The sequence below is a fragment of the Gobius niger genome (assembly GCF_951799975.1).
Source record: "Gobius niger genome assembly, chromosome: 1".
Taxonomy (NCBI): Eukaryota; Metazoa; Chordata; class Actinopteri; order Gobiiformes; family Gobiidae; genus Gobius; species Gobius niger.
Genome location: NC_136852.1, coordinates 39,594,035 through 39,618,156, shown reverse-complemented (window position 1 = coordinate 39,618,156; position 24,122 = coordinate 39,594,035). Strand labels below are relative to the sequence as shown.

The following is a 24,122-nucleotide window of genomic DNA, read 5'->3' as shown; positions in this document are numbered from 1 at the left end:
TTCTGGTGGATGTGGTGGATGTTCTGGTGGATGTTCTGGTGGATGTGGTGGATGTTCTGGTGGATGTGGTGGATGTTCTGGTGGATGTGGTGGATGTTCTGGTGGATGTGGTGGATGTTCTGGTGAATGTGGTGGATGTTCTGGTGGATGTGGTGGATATTCTGGTGGATGTGGTGGATGTTCTGGTGGATGTGGTGGATGTTCTGGTGGATGTGGTGGATGTTCTGGTGGATGTGGTGGATGTTGTGGTGGATGTGGTGGATGTTCTGGTGGATGTGGTGGACGTTCTGGTGGATGTGGTGGATGTTCTGGTGGATGTGGTGGATGTTCTGGTGGATGTGGTGGATGTTCTGGTGGATGTTCTGGTGGATGTGGTGGATGTTCTGGTGGATGCGGTGGATGTTCTAGTGGATGTGGTGGATGTTCTGGTGGATGTGGTGGATGTTCTGGTGGATGTGGTGGATGTTCTGGTGGATGTGGTGGATATTTTGGTGGATGTGGTGGATGTTCTGGTGGATGTTCTGGTGGATGTGGTGGATATTCTGGTGGATGTTCTGGTGGATGTGGTGGATGTGGTGGATGTTCTGGTGGATGTGGTGGATGTTCTGGTGGATGTGGTGGATGTTCTGGTGGATGTGGTGGATGTTCTGGTGAATGTGGTGGATGTTCTGGTGGATGTGGTGGATATTCTGGTGGATGTGGTGGATGTTCTGGTGGATGTGGTGGATGTTCTGGTGGATGTGGTGGATGTTCTGGTGGATGTGGTGGATGTTCTGGTGGATGTGGTGGATGTTCTGGTGGATGTTCTGGTGGATGTGGTGGATGTTCTGGTGGATGTGGTGGATGTTGTGGATGTGGTGGATGTTCTGGTGGATATTCTGGTGGATGTGGTGGATGTGGTGGATGTTCTGGTGGATATTCTGGTGGATGTGGTGGATGTTCTGGTGGATGTGGTGGATGTTCTGGTGGATGTGGTGGATGTTCTGGTGGATGTGGTGGATGTTCTGGTGGATATTCTGGTGGATGTGGTGGATGTTCTGGTGGATGTGGTGGATGTGGTGGATGTTCTGGTGGATGTGGTGGATGTTCTGGTGGATGTGGTGGATGTTGTGGTGGATGTGGTGGATGTTCTGGTGGATGTGGTGGACGTTCTGGTGGATGTGGTGGATGTTCTGGTGGATGTGGTGGATGTGGTGGATGTTCTGGTGGATGTGGTGGATGTTCTGGTGGATGTTCTGGTGGATGTGGTGGATGTTCTGGTGGATGTGGTGGATGTTCTGGTGGATGTTCTGGTGGATGTGGTGGATGTGGTGGATGTTCTGGTGGATGTGGTGGATGTTCTGGTGGATGTGGTGGATGTTCTGGTGGATGTGGTGGATGTGGTGGATATTTTGGTGGATGTGGTGGATGTTCTGGTGGATGTTCTGGTGGATGTGGTGGATATTCTGGTGGATGTTCTGGTGGATGTGGTGGATGTGGTGGATGTTCTGGTGGATGTGGTGGATGTTCTGGTGGATGTGGTGGATGTTCTGGTGGATGTGGTGGATGTTCTGGTGGATGTGGTGGATGTTCTGGTGAATGTGGTGGATGTTCTGGTGGATGTGGTGGATATTCTGGTGGATGTGGTGGATGTTCTGGTGGATGTGGTGGATGTTCTGGTGGATGTGGTGGATGTGGTGGATGTTCTGGTGGATGTGGTGGATGTTCTGGTGGATGTGGTGGATGTTCTGGTGGATGTTCTGGTGGATGTGGTGGATGTTCTGGTGGATGTGGTGGATATTTTGGTGGATGTGGTGGATGTTCTGGTGGATGTTCTGGTGGATGTGGTGGATATTCTGGTGGATGTTCTGGTGGATGTGGTGGATGTGGTGGATGTTCTGGTGGATGTGGTGGATGTTCTGGTGGATGGGGTGGATGTTGTGGTGGATGTGGTGGATGTTCTGGTGGATGTGGTGGATGTTCTGGTGAATGTGGTGGATGTTCTGGTGGATGTGGTGGATGTTGTGGTGGATGTTCTGGTGGATGTGGTGGATGTGGTGGATGTTCTGGTGGATGTGGTGGATGTTCTGGTGGATGTGGTGGATGTTCTGGTGGATGTGGTGGATATTCTGGTGGATGTGGTGGATGTTCTGGTGGATGTGGTGGATGTTCTGGTGGATGTGGTGGATGTTCTGGTGGATGTTCTGGTGGATGTGGTGGATGTTCTGGTGGATGTGGTGGATGTTCTGGTGGATGTGGTGGATGTTCTGGTGGATGTGGTGGATGTTCTGGTGGATGTGGTGGATGTTCTGGTGGATGTGGTGGATGTTCTGGTGGATGTGGTGGATGTTCTGGTGAATGTGGTGGATGTTCTGGTGGATGTGGTGGATATTCTGGTGGATGTGGTGGATGTTCTGGTGGATGTGGTGGATGTTCTGGTGGATGTTCTGGTGGATGTGGTGGATGTTCTGGTGGATGTGGTGGATGTTCTGGTGGATGTGGTGGATGTTCTGGTGGATGTGGTGGATGTTCTGGTGGATGTTCTGGTGGATGTGGTGGATGTTCTGGTGGATGTGGTGGATGTTCTGGTGGATGTGGTGGATGTTCTGGTGGATGTGGTGGATGTTCTGGTGGATGTGGTGGATGTTCTGGTGGATGTGGTGGATGTTCTGGTGAATGTGGTGGATGTTCTGGTGGATGTGGTGGATATTCTGGTGGATGTGGTGGATGTTCTGGTGGATGTGGTGGATGTTCTGGTGGATGTTCTGGTGGATGTTCTGGTGGATGTGGTGGATGTGGTGGATGTTCTGGTGGATGTTCTGGTGGATGTGGTGGATGTTCTGGTGGATGTGGTGGATGTTCTGGTGGATGTGGTGGATGTTCTGGTGGATGTGGTGGATGTTCTGGTGGATGTGGTGGATGTTCTGGTGGATGTGGTGGATGTTCTGGTGGATGTGGTGGATGTGGTGGATGTTCTGTTGGATGTGGTGGACGTTCTGGTGGATGTGGTGGATGTTCTGGTGGATGTGGTGGATGTGGTGGATGTTCTGGTGGATGTGGTGGATGTTCTGGTGGATGTTCTGGTGGATGTGGTGGATGTTCTGGTGGTTGTGGTGGATGTTCTGGTGGATGTGGTGGATGTTCTGGTGGATGTGGTGGATATTTTGGTGGATGTGGTGGATGTTCTGGTGGATGTGGTGGATGTTCTGGTGGATGTGGTGGATGTTCCGGTGGATGTGGTGGATATTCCGGTGGATGTGGTGGATGTTCTGGTGGATGTGGTGGATGTTCTGGTGGATGTGGTGGATGTGGTGGATGTTCTGGTGGATGTGGTGGATGTTCTGGTGGATGTTCTGGTTGATGTGGTGGATGTTTTGGTGGATGTGGTGGATGTGGTGGATGTGGTGGATGTTCTGGTGGATGTGGTGGATATTTTGGTGGATGTGGTGGATGTTCTGGTGGATGTGGTGGATATTCTGGTGGATGTGGTGGATGTTCTGGTGGATGTGGTGGATGTTCTGGTGGATGTGGTGGATGTTCTGGTGGATGTTCTGGTGGATGTGGTGGATGTTCTGGTGGATGTGGTGGATGTGGTGGATGTTCTGGTGGATGTGGTGGATGTTCTGGTGGATGTGGTGGATGTTCTGGTGGATGTGGTGGATGTTCTGGTGGATGTGGTGGATGTGGTGGATGTGGTGGATGTTCTGGTGGATGTGGTGGATGTTGTGGATGTGGTGGATGTTCTGGTGGATATTCTGGTGGATGTGGTGGATGTGGTGGATGTTCTGGTGGATATTCTGGTGGATGTGGTGGATGTTCTGGTGGATGTGGTGGATGTTCTGGTGGATGTGGTGGATGTTCTGGTGGATATTCTGGTGGATGTGGTGGATGTTCTGGTGGATGTGGTGGATGTGGTGGATGTTCTGGTGGATGTGGTGGATGTTCTGGTGGATGTGGTGGATGTGGTGGATGTTCTGGTGGATGTGGTGGATGTTGTGGTGGATGTGGTGGATGTTCTGGTGGATGTGGTGGACGTTCTGGTGGATGTGGTGGATGTTCTGGTGGATGTGGTGGATGTGGTGGATGTTCTGGTGGATGTTCTGGTGGATGTTCTGGTGGATGTGGTGGATGTTCTGGTGGATGTGGTGGATGTTCTGGTGGATGTTCTGGTGGATGTGGTGGATGATGTGGTGGATGTTCTGGTGGATGTGGTGGATGTTCTGGTGGATGTGGTGGATGTTCTGGTGGATGTGGTGGATGTTCTGGTGGATGTTCTGGTGGATGTGGTGGATGTTCTGGTGGATGTGGTGGATGTTCTGGTGGATGTGGTGGATGTTCTGGTGGATGTGGTGGATGTTCTGGTGGATGTGGTGGATGTTCTGGTGGATGTGGTGGATATTCTGGTGGATGTGGTGGATGTTCTGGTGGATGTTCTGGTGGATGTGGTGGATGTTCTGGTGGATGTGGTGGATGTTCTGGTGGATGTGGTGGATGTTCTGGTGGATGTGGTGGATATTCTGGTGGATGTGGTGGATGTTCTGGTGGATGTGGTGGATATTCTGGTGGATGTGGTGGATGTTCTGGTGGATGTTCTGGTGGATGTGGTGGATGTTCTGGTGGATGTGGTGGATGTTCTGGTGGATGTTCTGGTGGATGTTCTGGTGGATGTGGTGGATGTTCTGGTGGATGTGGTGGATGTTCTGGTGGATGTGGTGGATGTTCTGGTGGATGTGGTGGATGTTCTGGTGGATGTGGTGGATATTTTGGTGGATGTGGTGGATGTTCTGGTGGATGTGGTGGATGTTCTGGTGGATGTGGTGGATGTTCTGGTGGATGTGGTGGATGTGGTGGATGTTCTGGTGGATGTGGTGGATGTTCTGGTGGATGTGGTGGATGTTCTGGTGGATGTTCTGGTGGATGTGGTGGATGTTCTGGTGGATGTTCTGGTGGATGTGGTGGATGTGGTGGATGTTCTGGTGGATGTGGTGGATGTTCTGGTGGATGTGGTGGATGTTCTGGTGGATGTGGTGGATGTTCTGGTGGATGTGGTGGACGTTCTGGTGGATGTGGTGGACGTTGTGGTGGATGTGGTGGATGTTCTGGTGGATGTGGTGGATGTTCTGGTGGATGTGGTGGATATTCTGGTGGATGTGGTGGATGTTCTGGTGGATGTGGTGGATATTCTGGTGGATGTGGTGGATGTTCTGGTGGATGTTCTGGTGGATGTGGTGGATGTTCTGGTGGATGTTCTGGTGGATGTGGTGGATGTGGTGGACGTTCTGGTGGATGTGGTGGATGTTGTGGTGGATGTGGTGGATGTTCTGGTGGATGTGGTGGATGTTCTGGTGGATGTGGTGGATGTTCTGGTGGATGTGGTGGATGTTCTGGTGGATGTGGTGGATATTCTGGTGGATGTGGTGGATGTTCTGGTGGATGTTGTGGTGGATGTTCTGGTGGATGTTCTGGTGGATGTGGTGGATGTTCTGGTGGATGTGGTGGATGTTCTGGTGGATGTGGTGGATATTCTGGTGGATGTGGTGGATGTTCTGGTGGATGTGGTGGATATTCTGGTGGATGTGGTGGATGTTCTGGTGGATGTTCTGGTGGATGTGGTGGATGTTCTGGTGGATGTTCTGGTGGATGTGGTGGACGTTCTGGTGGATGTGGTGGATGTTGTGGTGGATGTTCTGGTGGATGTGGTGGATGTTCTGGTGGATGTGGTGGATGTTCTGGTGGATGTGGTGGATGTTCTGGTGGATGTGGTGGATATTCTGGTGGATGTGGTGGATGTTCTGGTGGATGTTGTGGTGGATGTTCTGGTGGATGTTCTGGTGGATGTGGTGGATGTTCTGGTGGATGTGGTGGATGCTCTGGTGGATGTGGTGGATGTTCTGGTGGATGTGGTGGATGTTCTGGTGGATGTGGTGGATGTTCTGGTGGATGTTCTGGTGGATGTGGTGGATGTTCTGGTGGATGTGGTGGATGTTCTGGTGGATGTGGTGGATGTTCTGGTGGATGTTCTGGTGGATGTGGTGGATGTTCTGGTGGATGTGGTGGATGTTCTGGTGGATGTTCTGGTGGATGTTCTGGTGGATGTGGTGGATGTTCTGGTGGATGTTCTGGTGGATGTGGATGTTCTGGTGGATGTGGTGGATGTGGTTGAAGTTCTGGTGGATGTGGTTGAAGTTCTGGTGGATGTGGTGGATGTTCTGGTGGATGTGGTGGATGTTCTGGTGGATGTGGTGGATGTTCTGGTGGATGTGGTGGATGTGGTGGATGTGGTGGATGTGGTGGATGTTCTGGTGGATGTGGTGGATGTTCTGGTGGATGTGGTGGATGTTCTGGTGGATGTGGTGGGTGTTCTGGTGGATGTGGTGGATGTTCTGGTGGATGTTCTGGTGGATGTGGTGGATATTCTGGTGGATGTGGTGGATGTTCTGGTGGATGTTCTGGTGGATGTGGTGGATGTTCTGGTGGATGTGGTGGATGTTCTGGTGGATGTGGTGGATGTTCTGGTGGATGTTGCTATGGCGCCGGCCCTAACTGGCAGCTAGTTGCGTTGGCTCTGTTACCTCTCTTACACTTTTTGCTTTTATCTTTATTTATAGACGTGTTTTTTTTTAAATTTCATCAAGTAGACTAGACATTGTGCATTTGTGCACAGGGGAAGCTGTTTTTTTGTTGCACTTTCCCTTTTATTTGCAATGTCTTCAGCATTTTTGGGATCTGCATCTTTTTGTTGTTCTCGTTGCCACGGTGACACACACAGTCCTCTTGTTTATTCACGGGAACAGCTTCTCGGACTCAAGGACTCACCTCTCATGCATGTGGAGAGGCCGGTGATCCCCGCCGAGATACGCAGAAAACGCAGAGGCTGCAGAGGTGGACGCAAGAGGAGAAGATGGCTACCCTCCGTCATCCTGGGTAATGTGCGCTCCATCGTGAACAAGACCGAGGAGCTGGCCGCACTGACCCGACATCAGAGGGCTTATCAGGAGTGCGGACTGATGTGCTTTACGGAGACGTGGCTGAACGGGAATATACCGGACTCTGTGGTTTCCCTGGACGGATTTAAACTCGCGCGCGCAGACCGGTGTGTGGAGGGGAGCGGGAAGAAGAAAGGCGGTGGAGTAGCTGTGTTTGTGAATGAGAGATGGTGCCACCCCGGACACGTGCACGTGAAAGAACAGATATGCACCCGGGACCTGGAGATGATCGTCGTCAGCATGAGGCCTAGGTATCTACCGAGGGAGTTTTCACACATGGTGGTGTTGTGCTTGTATATCCCCCCCTCGGCCGACGCCGCCGCAGCCTGTGAGCGCATCCACAGTACCGTGACCCAGACCCAGATGCGTCACCCCCGCGCCCTGCTGCTCATCACCGGTGACTTTAATCACGCCTCTCTTTCTGCCACTATCCCCACACTCACGCAGTATGTTAAGTGCCACACAAGGAACAATAAGACCCTGGACCTTCTGTATGCTAACGTGAAGGGCGCTTACACCTCTGCCCCCCTCCCCCCGCTCGGACGCTCAGACCACAATCTCGTCCTACTGCGGCCGGATTACACACCCAAGGTGCGAAGAGAGCCAGCACAGAAGAGGTCTGTGAAAGTGTGGAGTGAAGAGGCTGAAGAGAGACTTAGGGACTGTTTCCAGACCACAGACTGGAACATGATCTGCAGCTCTCATGGAGATGACATCGACAGCCTGACCCACTGCATCACAGACTACATCAACTTCTGTGTGGAAAACACTGTACCAACCCGGAAGGTACGGTGTTTCTCCAACAACCACCCCTGGGTGACCCCTGAACTTAAAGCCCTCCTGAACCAAAAGAAAAGGGCTTTCAACTCAGGGGACAGAGAGGAGCAGAGGAGAGTCCAGCACGAACTCCAGTGGAGGATCAGGAAGGCCAAGAAGGACTATGGCGAGAAGCTGGAGCAGAAGCTGGAGCAGAAGCTGGAGCAGAAGCTGGCGCAGGGCAACGCACGGGACGTGTGGAGGGGACTGAAGAACATCTCCGGTTTTGGACAGAGTGCCAGAGGGACAGCTGATGGAGACCAGCGCGGGGCGGATGAATTCAACCAACATTTCAACCGGTTTGATTCTCCCCCCACTCCCTCCTCTTCACGCGTCTCCAGCACAGTGGACACTGCCCCCCTCCCCCGACCACCTTCACCTGCCTCCAGCCCCCCTGCACCCACGTCTCCAGCCCCCATCATACGGACTTCCTCTAGCACCTGCCCCACCCCCGGCAGTCCACCCCCACACCGGTCCCCCCCTCACTCCCCCCTCTCCATCACACCGGACCAGGTGAGGAGGGAGCTGAGGCGACTGAAGCGGGGGAAAGCTGCAGGACCAGATGGCATCAGTCCCAGGCTGCTGAGGACCTGCGCAGACCAGCTCTCCGGGGTCCTCTGCCACATCTACAACCTGAGCCTCAGCCTGGAGAAGGTCCCCGTCCTGTGGAAGACCTCCTGTCTGATTCCAGTTCCTAAAACAGCGCACGCCAGGGAACCGGCCCACTACAGACCAGTCGCCCTGACCTCCCACCTGATGAAGACGATGGAGCGGCTCATCCTCACCCACCTCCGCTCTGTGGTAAGCCCGACCCTTGACCCGCTGCAGTTTGCTTACAGACCCAACATCGGAGTGGAGGATGCTGTCATCTACCTGTCGGAGCGGGCGCTCACGCACCTGGAGCACGCCGGGAACGCTGTGAGGGTCATGTTCTTTGACTTCTCCAGTGCCTTCAACACCATCAGGCCGGCGCTGCTGCGGGGGAAGCTGGAGGACGCGGGAGTGGATGAACATCTCACCGCATGGACCATCGACTACCTCACGGACCGACCACAGTATGTGCGGCTGCGCAGCTGTGAGTCTGAGGTGGTCGTCTGCAGCACCGGGGCCCCTCAGGGCACCGTCCTCTCACCGTTTCTCTTCACCATCTATACATCGGACTTCACATACAACACGGACAGTTGTCATCTCCAGAAGTTCTCCGACGACTCCGCCATCGTGGGCTGTGTGTCTAAGGGGAACGACCTGGAGTACCGGTCAGTCATCATAGACTTTGTGGACTGGTGTGAGCGCAACCACCTGTGCTTGAACATCAGTAAGACGAAGGAGATGGTGATCGACTTCACGAGGAAGCCACTGCCGTACACACCGCTGAACATCCAGGGGGAGGACATTGAGGAGGTGGACAGTTTCAAGTACCTGGGTGTTCACCTCAACAATAAACTGGACTGGTCCCACAACACCAACGCCCTGTACAAGAAGGGCCAAAGTCGCCTCCACCTTCTGAGGAGACTGAGGTCGTTCGGAGTGAGCAGGCCTCTGCTCAGGACTTTTTATGACTCTGTGGTCGCCTCTGCTCTCCACTACGCTGCCGTGTGCTGGGCCCCGGGCAGCACAGAGCGGGGCAAGAACAGACTGAACAAGCTGGTCAGGAGGGCCAGCTCTGGACTCTGTGGAGGAGGTGAGGGACAGGAGGGTGTTAGCCAAGCTCACCTCCATCATGGACAACACCTCCCACCCACTGCACGGGACTGTAGAAGAGCTGTGCAGCTCTCTCAGTGGCAGACTGAGACACCCTCAGTGCAGGACGGAGCGCTACCGCAAAGCCTTCATCCCCACTGCTGTCAGACTGTACAATAAGACTGTGAAGTAACGCCGACTGTAACAAGTGAATTTCTCCTTTGTGAGATGAATAAAGGTTTATCTTTATCTTTATCTTATGTTCTGGTGGATGTGGTGGATGTTCTGGTGGATGTGGTGGATGTTCTGGTGGATGTGGTGGATATTCTGGTGGATGTGGTGGATGTTCTCGTGGATGTGGTGGATATCCTGATGGATGTGGTGGATGTTCTGGTGGATGTTCTGGTGGATGTGGTGGATGTTCTGGTGGATGTGGTGGATGTTCTGGTGGATGTGGTGGATGTTCTGGTGGATGTGGTGGATGTTCTGGCGGATGTGGTGGATGTTCTGGTGGATGTTCTGGTGGATGTGGTGGATGTTCTGGTGGATGTGGTGGATGTTCTGGTGGATGTGGTGGATGTTCTGGTGGATGTGGTGGACGTTCTGGTGGATGTGGTGGACGTTCTGGTGGATGTGGTGGACGTTCTGGTGGATGTGGTGGACGTTCTGGTGGATGTGGTGGAGGTTCTGGTGGATGTGGTGGATGTTCTGGTGGATGTGGTGGATGTTCTGGTGGATGTGGTGGATGTTCTGGTGGATGTGGTGGACGTTCTGGTGGATGTGGTGGACGTTCTGGTGGATGTGGTGGACGTTCTGGTGGATGTGGTGGACGTTCTGGTGGATGTGGTGGATGTTCTGGTGGATGTGGTGGATGTTCTGGTGGATGTGGTGGACGTTCTGGTGGATGTGGTGGACGTTCTGGTGGATGTGGTGGACGTTCTGGTGGATGTGGTGGAGGTTCTGGTGGATGTGGTGGAGGTTCTGGTGGATGTGGTGGATGTTCTGGTGGATGTGGTGGATGTTCTGGTGGATGTGGTGGATGTTCTGGTGGATGTGGTGGATGTTCTGGTGGATGTGGTGGATGTTCTGGTGGATGTGGTTGAAGTTCTGCTGGATGTGGATATTCTGGTGGATGTGGTGGATGTTCTGGTGGATGTGGTGGATGTTCTGGTGGATGTGGTTGAAGTTCTGCTGGATGTGGATGTTCTGGTGGATGTGGTGGATGTTCTGGTGGATGTGCTGGATGTGGTGGATGTTCTGGTGGATGTGGTTGAAGTTCTGCTGGATGTGGTCGCAGGAGGAACATTCTCCCGTGGATGAACGAGGCGTACCTGAGGAGCTGTGACCGGAAGCGGGACCCCCTGTGCCCGATCTTCAGGCTGGGCGACATGGTCCGAGAGGCCGGAGAGAACTTCCAGGAGCTCGCTGTGGAGGTACAGCCTTCGAGATTATCGCAACAGTCTAAAACCTGCAACTGTGCTGAAGCAGTAGGAGGCACTTCCTGTTCCTTTTATAAGGTACAAGGAGCTGTGTGGAGATGTCACCAGAGTTGGCTCTCCAGTGCTGTTTTTACTGTTCTGTGGTGAATCAGACTTTGATTTGACAAACGCAGAGTCAGCGTATCTAAAACTGACTGTTCCTCTTCCTGTGGCTTACAAACATGAGTCTAGCACAGATGTGGAAAAGAGCTCAAACCTTATGGATAGATTTCAAATGAAGACGTTAGATTATTGGGCCTCCTGTTTCTATTCTTTATTGATAATTTTGTAAAGGAGCATTATGTAACTCCTAAATGCGAGGACAAAGAGGCGACATTGGTGCGTATTTGACCTTTCTGTGACCCAGTGGCTATGGGAGCGGTTAGCATGGCGTTTGTCCACAGGGCGGCGTCATCGGCCTGCAGATCAAATGGGACTGTGACCTGGACCGCTTCACCCACCGCTGCCTCCCCGTCTACTCCTTCAGACGCCTGGACGAGCGAGAGTCCAACAGGACGCTGTACCCGGGACTCAACTACAGGTCAGTGTCCAGGAAAACATCGCCTCGTCCTGTGACTAAACTGAGACCAAAACTAAAGCAAATTCGCTCGTGAGACTAAAACATAACATACGCAAAAAAATGTGTCATCTGTGTAAATTTGAATGACAGAAATGACAAATATTTGATCTTATTTGGGTGATTTTTAGTAGAGTACAAGGTAGACAATTATCGAAGTGAAATTCTGCATAACATGTAGATATAAAGATCCCATTCTGTAGTTCTGTGCATGCTGTGTTCCTAGGCTCTTGTACTTTGTTATATGTTCCTTCTGTACTATTGTGACATGATAGTTTTTCATTATAATGATTTCGGGGGCGGGCTCTCATAAGCTCTTGCTTCGGCCCATTCCTTTTGAGCAGAATTTCAACTGCTCAAATAAACAAATAAACAAAGGAGTTTTTTTCAATTCGATTCAAGTAAAAACCCGGTGCTTCCCACATGCAATGCAAAAACATACTAAAGTAAGTAAAAAAAGAGGGATGAAATGCTAAAGCAATGAAAGAAAAATATAGGGGAGAAACTGCAGCTTAATCAAAATGTCCCGCTCAGCTTGAATGAAAAGCCCATGTGAATTTTCAGCAGTGGCTAGCAGATCTGTATTTTTAAAGGAACTGAACTCTCTCCCCTCCCGTCGATCAGGCCGAGCTGCAGAGCCAGCTGGAGAATGACTGACCTCCATATTTGTCAGCTACGTCTTGTTTTCTTTAGTAATTGTAGCAGTAAGGTAAAATAGAAAAAGCCTCAACCAAGCACATTTTCTCCAGTTTGGCATTACCCAAATCTAAAAGGAATGAAGTGCCAAAAGAACGACATAGAAAAGCAACAATAACACAATGACAAAAGCGACAAAAACACACGACTCAAGAGGGACAAGAAGCAACAAAAAAGCAGCAAAAAATGGACAAAAATTCGATGAAAAAGTGACAAAAATGCAGAAACATGTGCGGGAAAAGCAACACAAAAAGCGTCAAAAAGACAAAAAAAGTCATGATCTGTTTTGTAGGTCTTTCAAATGAGGCATTTTAGAGCTTTTAGATTTTTGCCCTCTTGTGCAATAATTAGCCACAAGAGGGCAGACTTTCCTTGTTCTCCTGGAGTGACATGTGGCGCCTCATGCTAAGTGAGACGGACTCTGAGTGGGATTTGACCCTGTTGTTGTTGTGGCAGGTTCGCCCGGTACCACGAGGTGAACGGGGTCGAGGAGAGGACTCTGTACAAGGCCTTCGGGATCCGCTTCGACGTCATGGTGTTCGGACAGGTCAGTGACAGAAACCCATCAACCATTCCTTTGACTTTTTATTATTATTTGATCATTATGTGTAACAGATTGTGATTATTTATGATTTTTGTATTATTTTGAATTTATATTTCTTTTAAAAAATAAATATAGTTATTTTTTGTTTCATTTTTTATTTTTTTTTCATTTTAATTATTTTGTAATATATTTTAGATATATTGTTATTTTACATTTTTATTACTGTTATTAAAATGATGATTTTTTTATTCCTAAATTTCATTTCTTTTTCATAAATTTTTATTTCTTTTTTAAAATTCTTTTATTTTTAGTGATTTTTCTTTATTACAATGATTCACTTCATACAGGCTCACACTCTGAATTTATATTTATATTAAAAATTAATATTTTGTGTCATTGATACTACAGTTATTATTATTATTATTTTTACTTCATTTTAATTATTTTGTAATATATTTTTTATATTATTTTAAATTTCTTTTTACTGTTATTAAAAATATGATTTTTTTTATTGCTAAATTTCATTTTTTTCATAAATTTTAATTTCTTTTTTAAATCTCTTTTATTTTTAGTGATTTTTCTTTATTACAATTATTCACTTCTTAACTCTTATTCTTTACTAAAATGTCTTTTACATTTTTAATTAAACATTATTTATTATTTATTTTTTTAGTTTATTTTTTCAGATTAATTTTTTAATCCACAGATATGTTTTGAAGTTCACAGTGATGGTTCTGAATGGTACAGTTACATGGGTTTACGCTGACGTCTTATTCCTGATTAATCGCTCCATTTAACCTCTTAACCCCTGCCTCTAGCCAAGCACATTCTCTCCAGTTCGGCTAAAAGCTTCTCGATTGGAGCTCACAGCCTATAGGCCAGAGTAACGTCTCATTTGAAAGCTAAGACCTATAAAACGTCATCACTTTAATGTCACATTTTTATAACATTACTGTCATGTTTTTGTCGCCTGTTTGTTCATCATTTACATCTCGCGTTTGTTTCTGTTTTGATGCCTTTTTCAAGATGCTTTTAGATTTGGATAAAATCAAAAAGGAAAAACGGTGCTCGGTTAATGCGAGGGTTAAGAGATTAACTCGGTGAGAAAAGACAAGTCCACTTGTGTGAATGAAAGCTGCTCAGCTCTGACCCAGAGACCTGTGTATGTTTCAGGCCGGACGCTTCAGCTTCATCCAGCTCGTGCTCTACATCGGCTCCACTCTGTCCTACTACGCTCTGGTCAGTCTCCGCTCCCTTCGCTGCATTTATGAACACATTGCCCAAATACAGTTGTTCATGAGCGTTCAATTTTTTGACTTGTTTTAAAATATATGGAATGGCATCTCCTCTTATTTAGTGGAGCCGGAGATTTATCCAGAATGTTACTGTGTGACTTTAAAATAGGCATTAAAATGCTATGTTACAAAAAAATGATGATACTATGATGTCTCTGTGGCCCACAGGCCTGAACACAAAACTCAAGGGCTTCAGTCTGATTTAGTCTCACCATATTTGAAGCCTTACCTTTAAGTGTATTGTCAGTAAAAAGTTACGTTGGAATAGACTAAATGGCTCGAGCTCCACCTTTCACTAGAACCATGTTGACTCGTCTCCAAAGCTGCGCATTTATAATGCGTGAATCCAAATGTGCGCGGCTAATTAGCATCATTAATTCGGCGAAAATGGCGTGCGCGACCTGTGGCTATTGTCCCTGTATTGACCTGATGGCTCAATTATAATAAATATGAGGAAAGAGAAACTTCAGAGGATAAAACAAGGAGAGAAGGAGCTCTGTCTCTGACTCTGTCTCCTCTTCTCAGCGCAGGCAGAGGCAGGACTCACCTCATGTTTAAGTGTCATTTATGACAGAAAGTTTCCTCTAAGCTCCGCTAGAACAGGCTAGTGTTAAATAAAAGCACATAAGAGCGAGGCCAGACTAAGATCTGTCTTTCCTAACTCTGTGTCATTACATCACAGAATCCACCTCATCAAAGTCACTGCTGAGCTGAAGCGCACGGTGCTGAACACCGGTGTGTGGGCTGAACCATTTGGCACATTTTTAAAGGGGTGTCAGGGCCCTGAGATATTATCCATCATTATTGTTTGTGCAAAATTCTGTGTAGCAACCATTGTATTTTAACCCGGTTGTTCAGTTCTTATAGTATCAATCATGATGAAATTTAGAAAGTACAATACAGAACGCTCTTTGCAGCATTTTTGAGGGCCCCTACCCTGCTCTGGGCCCAGGGTACTCAGTACCCTTTACCCCCCCCAGTCCAACGCCCCTGACTCCAACATGGCTGTGACTCCCTGCTCCTTCCCACGCTTATTCATTCACAAATCCTGACATGTTTGGTATCCACGAGATGACGTTGTAATCCAAATATGGTCATTTCCTTTGGGGGAAACAGCAGCGGCTAAAGATGGGAGAAATATACAGAAGGTGCATGTGCAGACAAAGAGACTACATTTTAGAGCTGTTTTCATTCCACTCTTTAACAACATCTGCACTTTAGTCGCTCCATAAGACTCCACACTTTACAGGCTCACACTCTGCAACATTCCATAAACTTAAGTGACCGTCCAGGCTCATGATGTTCCCGTGCTTTAGTGACCGTCCAGGCTCATGATGTTCTCGTGCTTTAGTGACCGTCCAGGCTCATGATGTTCTCGTGCTTTAGTGACCGTCCAGGCTCATGATGTTCTCGTGCTTTAGTGACCGTCCAGGCTCATGATGTTCCCGTGCTTTAGTGACCGTCCAGGCTCATGATGTTCTCATGCTTTAGTGACCGTCCAGGCTCATGATGTTCTCGTGCTTTAGTGACCGTCCAGGCTCATGACGTTCTCGTGCTTTAGTGACCGTCCAGGCTCATGATGTTCTCGTGCTTTAGTGACCGTCCAGGCTCATGACGTTCTCGTGCTTTAGTGACCGTCCAGGCTCATGATGTTCTCGTGCTTTAGTGACCGTCCAGGCTCATGACGTTCTCGTGCTTTAGTGACCGTCCAGGCTCATGATGTTCCTGTGCTTTAGTGACCGTCCAGGCTCATGATGTTCTCATGCTTTAGTGACCGTCCAGGCTCATGACGTTCTCGTGCTTTAGTGACCGTCCAGGCTCATGATGTTCCCGTTCTTTAGTGACCGTCCAGGCTCATGATGTTCTCGTGCTTTAGTGACCGTCCAGGCTCATGATGTTCTCGTGCTTTAGTGACCGTCCAGGCTCATGATGTTCCTGTGCTTTAGTGACCGTCCAGGCTCATGATGTTCCCGTGCTTTAGTGACCGTCCAGGCTCATGATGTTCCCGTGCTTTAGTGACCGTCCAGGCTCATGATGTTCCCGTGCTTTAGTGACCGTCCAGGCTCATGATGTTCCCGTGCTTTAGTGACCGTCCAGGCTCATGATGTTCCTGTGCTTTAGTGACCGTCCAGGCTCATGATGTTCTCGTGCTTTAGTGACCGTCCAGGCTCATGATGTTCCTGTGCTTTAGTGACCGTCCAGGCTCATGATGTTCCCGTGCTTTAGTGACCGTCCAGGCTCATGATGTTCCTGTGCTTTAGTGACCGTCCAGGCTCATGATGTTCTCGTGCTTTAGTGACCGTCCAGGCTCATGATGTTCTCGTGCTTTAGTGACCGTCCAGGCTCATGATGTTCTCGTGCTTTAGTGACCGTCCAGGCTCATGATGTTCCTGTGCTTTAGTGACCGTCCAGGCTCATGATGTTCCTGTGCTTTAGTGACCGTCCAGGCTCATGATGTTCCTGTGCTTTAGTGACCGTCCAGGCTCATGATGTTCCCGTGCTTTAGTGACCGTCCAGGCTCATGATGTTCCTGTGCTTTAGTGACCGTCCAGGCTCATGATGTTCCCGTGCTTTAGTGACCGTCCAGGCTCATGATGTTCCCGTGCTTTAGTGACCGTCCAGGCTCATGATGTTCTCGTGCTTTAGGGACCGTCCAGGCTCATGATGTTCCCGTGCTTTAGTGACCGTCCAGACTCATGATGTTCTCGTGCTTTAGTGACCGTCCAGACTCATGATATTCCCGTGCTTTAGTGACCGTCCAGGCTCATGATGTTCCCGTGCTTTAGTGACCGTCCAGGCTCATGATGTTCTCGTGCTTTAGTGACCGTCCAGGCTCATGATTTTCTCGTGCTTTAGTGACCGTCCAGGCTCATGATGTTCTCGTGCTTTAGTGACCGTCCAGGCTCATGATGTTCTCGTGCTTTAGTGACCGTCCAGGCTCATGATGTTCCTGTGCTTTAGTGACCGTCCAGGCTCATGATGTTCTCGTGCTTTAGTGACCGTCCAGGCTCATGATGTTCTCGTGCTTTAGTGACCGCCCAGGCTCATGATGTTCCCGTGCTTTAGTGACCGTCCAGGCTCATGATGTTCCCGTGCTTTAGTGACCGTCCAGGCTCATGATGTTCCCGTGCTTTAGTGACCGTCCAGACTCATGATGTTCCCGTGCTTTAGTGACCGTCCAGGCTCATGATGTTCTCGTGCTTTAGTGACCGTCCAGGCTCATGATGTTCCCGTGCTTTAGTGACCGTCCAGACTCATGATGTTCCTGTGCTTTAGTGACCGTCCAGGCTCATGATGTTCCTGTGCTTTAGTGACCGTCCAGGCTCATGATGTTCCTGTGCTTTAGTGACCGTCCAGGCTCATGATGTTCCCGTGCTTTAGTGACCGTCCAGGCTCATGATGTTCCTGTGCTTTAGTGACCGTCCAGGCTCATGATGTTCCCGTGCTTTAGTGACCGTCCAGGCTCATGATGTTCCCGTGCTTTAGTGACCGTCCAGGCTCATGATGTTCTCGTGCTTTAGGGACCGTCCAGGCTCATGATGTTCCCGTGCTTTAGTGACCGTCCAGACTCATGATGTTCTCGTGCTTTAGTGACCGTCCAGACTCATGATATTCCCGTGCTTTAGTGACCGTCCAGGCTCATGATGTTCCCGTGCTTTAGTGACCGTCCAGGCTCATGATGTTCTCGTGCTTTAGTGACCGTCCAGGCTCATGATTTTCTCGTGCTTTAGTGACCGTCCAGGCTCATGATGTTCTCGTGCTTTAGTGACCGTCCAGGCTCATGATGTTCTCGTGCTTTAGTGACCGTCCAGGCTCATGATGTTCCTGTGCTTTAGTGACCGTCCAGGCTCATGATGTTCTCGTGCTTTAGTGACCGTCCAGGCTCATGATGTTCTCGTGCTTTAGTGACCGCCCAGGCTCATGATGTTCCCGTGCTTTAGTGACCGTCCAGGCTCATGATGTTCCCGTGCTTTAGTGACCGTCCAGGCTCATGATGTTCCCGTGCTTTAGTGACCGTCCAGACTCATGATGTTCCCGTGCTTTAGTGACCGTCCAGGCTCATGATGTTCTCGTGCTTTAGTGACCGTCCAGGCTCATGATGTTCCCGTGCTTTAGTGACCGTCCAGACTCATGATGTTCCTGTGCTTTAGTGACCGTCCAGGCTCATGATGTTCTCGTGCTTTAGTGACCGTCCAGGCTCCTGATGTTCCCGTGCTTTAGTGACCGTCCAGGCTCATGATGTTCTCGTGCTTTAGTGACCGCCCAGGCTCATGATGTTCTCGTGCTTTAGTGACCGCCCAGGCTCATGATGTTCCCGTGCTTTAGTGACCGTCCAGACTCATGATGTTCTCGTGCTTTAGGGACCGTCCAGGCTCACGATGTTCTCATGCTTTAGTGACCGTCCAGACTCATGATGTTCCCGTGCTTTAGTGACCGTCCAGGCTCATGATGTTCTCGTGCTTTAGTGACCGTCCAGGCTCATGATGTTCTCGTGCTTTATTGACCGTCCAGGCTCATGATGTACCCGTGCTTTAGTGACCGTCCAGGCTCATGATGTTCTCGTGCTTTAGTGACCGTCCAGGCTCATGATGTTCCCGTGCTTTAGTGACCGTCCAGGCTCATGATGTTCTCGTGCTTTAGTGACCGTCCAGGCTCATGATGTTCCCGTGCTTTAGTGACCGCCCAGGCTCATGATGTTCCTGTGCTTTAGTGACCGTCCAGGCTCATGATGTTCCCGTGCTTTAGTGACCGTCCAGGCTCATGATGTTCCCGTGCTTTAGTGACCGTCCAGGCTCATGATGTTCCCGTGCTTTAGTGACCGTCCAGGCTCATGATGTACCCGTGCTTTAGTGACCTTCCAGGCTCATGATGTACCCGTGCTTTAGTGACCGTCCAGGCTCATGATGTTCTCGTGCTTTAGTGACTGTCCAGGCTCATGATGTTCTCGTGCTTTAGTGACCTTCCAGGCTCATGATGTTCTCGTGCTTTAGTGACCTTCCAGGCTCATGATGTTCTCGTGCTTTAGTGACCGTCCAGGCTCATGATGTTCTCGTGCTTTAGTGACCGTCCAGGCTCATGATGTTCTCGTGCTTTAGTGACCGTCCAGGCTCATGATGTTCTCGTGCTTTAGTGACCTTCCAGGCTCATGATGTTCCCGTGCTTTAGTGACCGTCCAGGCTCATGATGTTCTCGTGCTTTAGTGACCGTCCAGGCTCATGATGTTCTCGTGCTTTAGTGACCGTCCAGGCTCATGATGTTCCTGTGCTTTAGTGACCGTCCAGGCTCATGATGTTCCCGTGCTTTAGTGACCGTCCAGGCTCATGATGTTCTCGTGCTTTAGTGACCGTCCAGGTTCATGATGTTCTCGTGCTTTAGTGACCGTCCAGGCTCATGATGTTCTCGTGCTTTAGTGACCGTCCAGGCTCATGATGTTCTCGTGCTTTAGTGACCGTCCAGGCTCATGATGTTCTCGTGCTTTAGTGACCGTCCAGGCTCATGATGTTCTCGTGCTTTAGTGACCGTCCAGGCTCATGATGTTCTCGTGCTTTAGTGACCGTCCAGGCTCATGATGTTCTCGTGCTTTAGTGACCGTCCAGGCTCATGATGTTCCTGTGCTTTAGTGACCGTCCAGGCTCATGATGTTCCTGTGCTTTAGTGACCGTCCAGGCTCATGATGTTCCCGTGCTTTAGTGACCGTCCAGGCTCATGATGTTCTCGTGCTTTAGTGACCGTCCAGGCTAGTGATGATCCCGTGCTTTAGTGACCGTCCAGGCTCATGATGTTCCCGTGCTTTAGTGACCGTCCAGGCTAGTGATGTTCCCGTGCTTTAGTGACCGTCCAGGCTCATGATTTTCCCGTGCTTCAGTGACCGTCCAGGCTCATGATGTTCCCGTGCTTTAGTGACCGTCCAGGCTCATGATGTTCTCGTGCTTTAGTGACCGTCCAGGCTCATGATGTTCTCGTGCTTTAGTGACCGTCCAGGCTCATGATGTTCCCGTGCTTTAGTGACCGTCCAGGCTCATGATGTTCTCATGCTTTAGTGACCGTCCAGGCTCATGATGTTCTTGTGCTTTAGTGACCGTCCAGGCTCATGATGTTCCCGTGCTTTAGTGACCGTCCAGGCTCATGATGTTCCTGTGCTTTAGTGACCGTCCAGGCTCATGATGTTCTCGTGCTTTAGTGACCGTCCAGGCTCATGATGTTCCCGTGCTTTAGTGACCGTCCAGGCTCATGATGTTCCCTTGCTTTAGTGACCGTCCAGGCTCATGATGTTCCTGTGCTTTAGTGACCGTCCAGGCTCATGATGTTCCTGTGCTTTAGTGACCGTCCAGGCTCATGATGTTCTCGTGCTTTAGTGACCGTCCAGGCTCATGATGTTCTCGTGCTTTAGTGACCGTCCAGGCTCATGATGTTCTCGTGCCGTGTGACTGACCCGCCGTCTCTCCTCAGACCACGCTGTTCCTGGACTGGCTCATCGACACCAGGTGCTACTCCTCGGAGGCGGGGCAGAAGTACTCGGAGACCAAGGTGGAGGCGCTGCAGGACACGCCCAAAGTGAGGAGAGAGCGCCCCCTTCTGTCCACATGTCCACGTCTCTCGCTCACCCTTTGACTGTCTCCTCAGTGCGTGCTGTGCGTCTCCTTCGTGGACGAGGAGGCGCTGCGTTTGCTGAAGAGGCCTAAGAAGAGGAGCCTGCAGGAATCCAAACCTCTGAGCGTGCAGCTCCGCAAGGTGGATAAGAGAAGAGAATCCTCGATTGGTCGGCATTCAATAAGATCACTCAGGGCGTGCAAAAACAGACAGGAAATGTGCAGTTACATAGTAGAAAAAAGAGGTATCTTATGTGCTATAAGTAAAAGCAAAAATCTTAAGGGGCGGAGTTATAACAATGAGGAAATAAGAATAAATAAAAATAGGATACAAATGAGAACAGATTATATAAAGTAGAATATCGAGGCGCAAAGTTTACAGTCCTAGTGCAGGATGTCAATAAGTGACGCTGGTACAGAGATTATTGCACGTAGTTTTGCAAAGGGGTTATTGCACATGTTACTTTACAGTCTTGTACAGTCTGACAGCAGTGGGGATGAAGGACCTGCTCCTTCTTGCACTGAGGGTGTCTCAGTCTGCCACTGAAAGAGCTGCTCAGCTCCTCTACAGTCCCATGCAGAGGGTGGGTGGTATTGTCCATGATGGAGGTGAGCTTGGCTAACACCCTCCTGTCCCTGACCTCCTCCACAGAGTCCAGAGCTGGCCCTCCTGACCAGCTTGTTCAGTCTGTTCTTGTCCCGCTCTGTGCGGCCCGGGGCCCAGCACACGGCAGCGTAGTGGAGAGCAGAGGCCACCACAGAGTCATAAACAGTCCTGAGCAGAGGCCTGCTCACTCCGAACGACCTCAGTCTCCTCAGAAGGTGGAGGCGACTTTGGCCCTTCTTGTACAGGGCGTTGTTGTTGTGGGACCAGTCCAGTTTATTGTTGAGGTGAACACCCAGGATCTGTACTTCGCTCGTGTAGTATTTGTGCTTAGAACTTCTGACTTCAGTCGGTCCTGGTGTGTTTGGTGTGGACAGCTCTGTCGGTCGTAGACGGCATCTGTAGAGGTCAGTGAAGGCTTGTCGCCACACATATTAGAAGGAGAGCTTTGCTACTGTGTTTTTCATTTATTCACTCTACATTTGGCTTTATTCAGTGCTTTAAGTGAACGAAAAGAAGTGCTCTATTTTTGCCAAGACCTCTGATTCTGACCTTGTTCTTTTACTACTCTGAACCAGGAGAGCATAGCGATGGTTGCACGTTTCACACGTAGTTTGTGTGGACGAGCACCCCGTTGAGTTGTTTACAGCGGCTACAGCGATGTAAAACTCAAGGGTGCATGGGTAATGTAGTCTCTGCTCTCGGTGGAAGTAGGAAGCATGCATTGTGAAGGGCGCTCTGAAAAGCAGCGGAGCAGCCAAAGGATTTAAACAGATGTGCAAATGAGCGTACCGGTAAGCTAGAAGCACGTTCTTGGCACACGGAGAGGTGGTGGTACGCTCACGCTTTTGGAAGTGGCGGTACTGAGCACCGGCACGTGCCGGCCCACTTAAAGCACTGGCTTTATTCTTGCGGTAATTATGCAAAACGTGCTACACAGTGTTTTATCAACAAGCGGGCAAAATATAGGAACTTCTTTGTGACTATTTACCGGCCAGCGACGACCACCACACGGCGTTTGAGCTTTTGAACTATACATTATGTGCACTGTGGGGGTCAGTCTGGGGTTCAGGTCACTTCAGTCGGTGTTGCTCTGAGCAGGTTGGATGGTCGCCCTGCCTCCAAACCACAACAGCTCGTCGGGTCCTTTTATTTAAATGGAGTTGTACTACCTTGAATACTTATGTATTTTCCACGGCAAATACTTCACTTAATAATTTTTACTGATATTACTTGTATTGGAGTTTTATTTATCCAGTATTATCATGTATTAGTATTTAGTAGTATGCAAGTAATGAAACAAAGTGTTGAACCTGGCTCTGTCCGTTTTTTGTTTTTTTTAAAGCTTAAATGACTGAAAACTTGCTGTACATTTTTCACTCAAATACCATTAATCTACAGCAGAAGTTTCCAATTGATAGACTGTCTGATGTAGTTCCTCTTCTCTCCTGCAGGAGGACCTTGGGCACATGAGCGCAGTCGTCTCTCTGCTTCAGTCTGACACCTCTGAACCTGAGATCCTCCCTCTGATTGACGCCGTCGAACCCTGTGCCCCGCCCCCTGCCTGGTGTAACTGCTCGTGCTGCAGCGCCGCCCCAGTCCACACTGAGGCGCTGTGCTGCCGAGCCTCCCGCGGGCCGTGCCTCGCCTCCACCGCGGCGTTCGAGCAGATTGTTTTAAAGCGCTCCGTCCTGGAGGCCCGCCTCCTGTATGCTGACCCGCTCTCTAGCCCCATCCACAGGAGTGCCCGGGAACTGCGGCACTGCGCCTACGACCAGTACATGGCCTGGAGGATCAGTGCCCCGCCCCCTCACACGCATCCCATCATCCCGCGCTGCTGCGTCCTCGCTATACGAGAGCGGTTTCCCAACGCCAACGGACGATACAGCGGCTTCAGGCCAATTAGAGCCAAGGAGGGGCGGGATCACGGCAACAACGACCAATAGACTGTGTCCAATCAGAGCAGTCGTCTTCAAGGCTGATTACACCCTCTCTTTCTCAAATAAATATCAATAAAAGATCTGTATGATTTTTTTATTGATTTATTTTATTTTACCTTTGTAAAGGGACTATACGGAATTTCAAAATATTACAATTGAGTATTTTCCTCCCTCTACATGTGCAAGCCATGTCCTAATGAGCTCAGACCAATTATCTATCACCAATTATTTTTAGCATAGAAATGCCTTTGACGAGCTGAGCCTGTTTCTACAAATATGTACAGTTTGTTAGACAATGACTAGTGATGGGTAGATGATACCTCAGTGTGTGTGTCACACACTTTTACAAATTGTGCCACACAGTATCACGCAGTGTTGGTCGGCTTATAGGCGCCATCTGGTGGTGAAAAAGCGTTGCAGCAAGAGTGCAATGCAAGCAGAGTGAGAATTTAGAAAGAGGAAAACTGTTCCGGATAATGAGAATAGAAACAAAAGAATGTGAATTAATGAGAAGTATCAGTGATACAACCTTCTAAAAATGAAGTCACTGACCAAGATTTAATAAAGGACAGTGCCTGTGACGAAAATATGACACCAGACGTATTTTACCAGTGGATGTCAAGTCAAAAGACTAAACCACCATAGACCATCATTCAAACTCACGACCCTATGACCTCTAACTGGACGCTCTGCCTAGTAGCCTACATGAAGTAATTGATACACTGTTCATGTAGCTCTGTAAGCACTTAGTCTGTGTTTGCTTTACACACTATCTATTGAATAATTTTGTTATGGTATGGTATGTTTTTTATTTAGACAGGGACAGTGCACAATTTAACATTGACCAAAAGCATTGTACCAGGTTATAGCAAAAATGCTAATTTCCTCCCTGGGACTACAGGTTATCAGGGCAGAATTGCCTCGAGCCCAAAGTTTT

General features: G+C 49.5%; 1 protein-coding gene across 1 annotated transcript in view; it reads left to right on the top strand.

Moving 5' to 3' along the window:
* Positions 1-23,259, top strand: part of p2rx7 (purinergic receptor P2X, ligand-gated ion channel, 7) — a 37,215-nt gene extending 13,956 nt beyond the window's left edge. Inside the window, exons 7-13 of the mRNA XM_079567896.1 lie at positions 10,759-10,894; positions 11,344-11,480; positions 12,669-12,759; positions 13,930-13,995; positions 20,502-20,606; positions 20,676-20,783; positions 22,700-23,259. Coding sequence (XP_079424022.1) covers positions 10,759-10,894; positions 11,344-11,480; positions 12,669-12,759; positions 13,930-13,995; positions 20,502-20,606; positions 20,676-20,783; positions 22,700-23,191 — 1,135 coding nt within the window. The 3' untranslated portion in view covers positions 23,192-23,259. The remainder of the gene's footprint in view (positions 1-10,758; positions 10,895-11,343; positions 11,481-12,668; positions 12,760-13,929; positions 13,996-20,501; positions 20,607-20,675; positions 20,784-22,699) is intronic.
* The last annotated feature ends 863 nt before the right edge of the window (positions 23,260-24,122 follow it).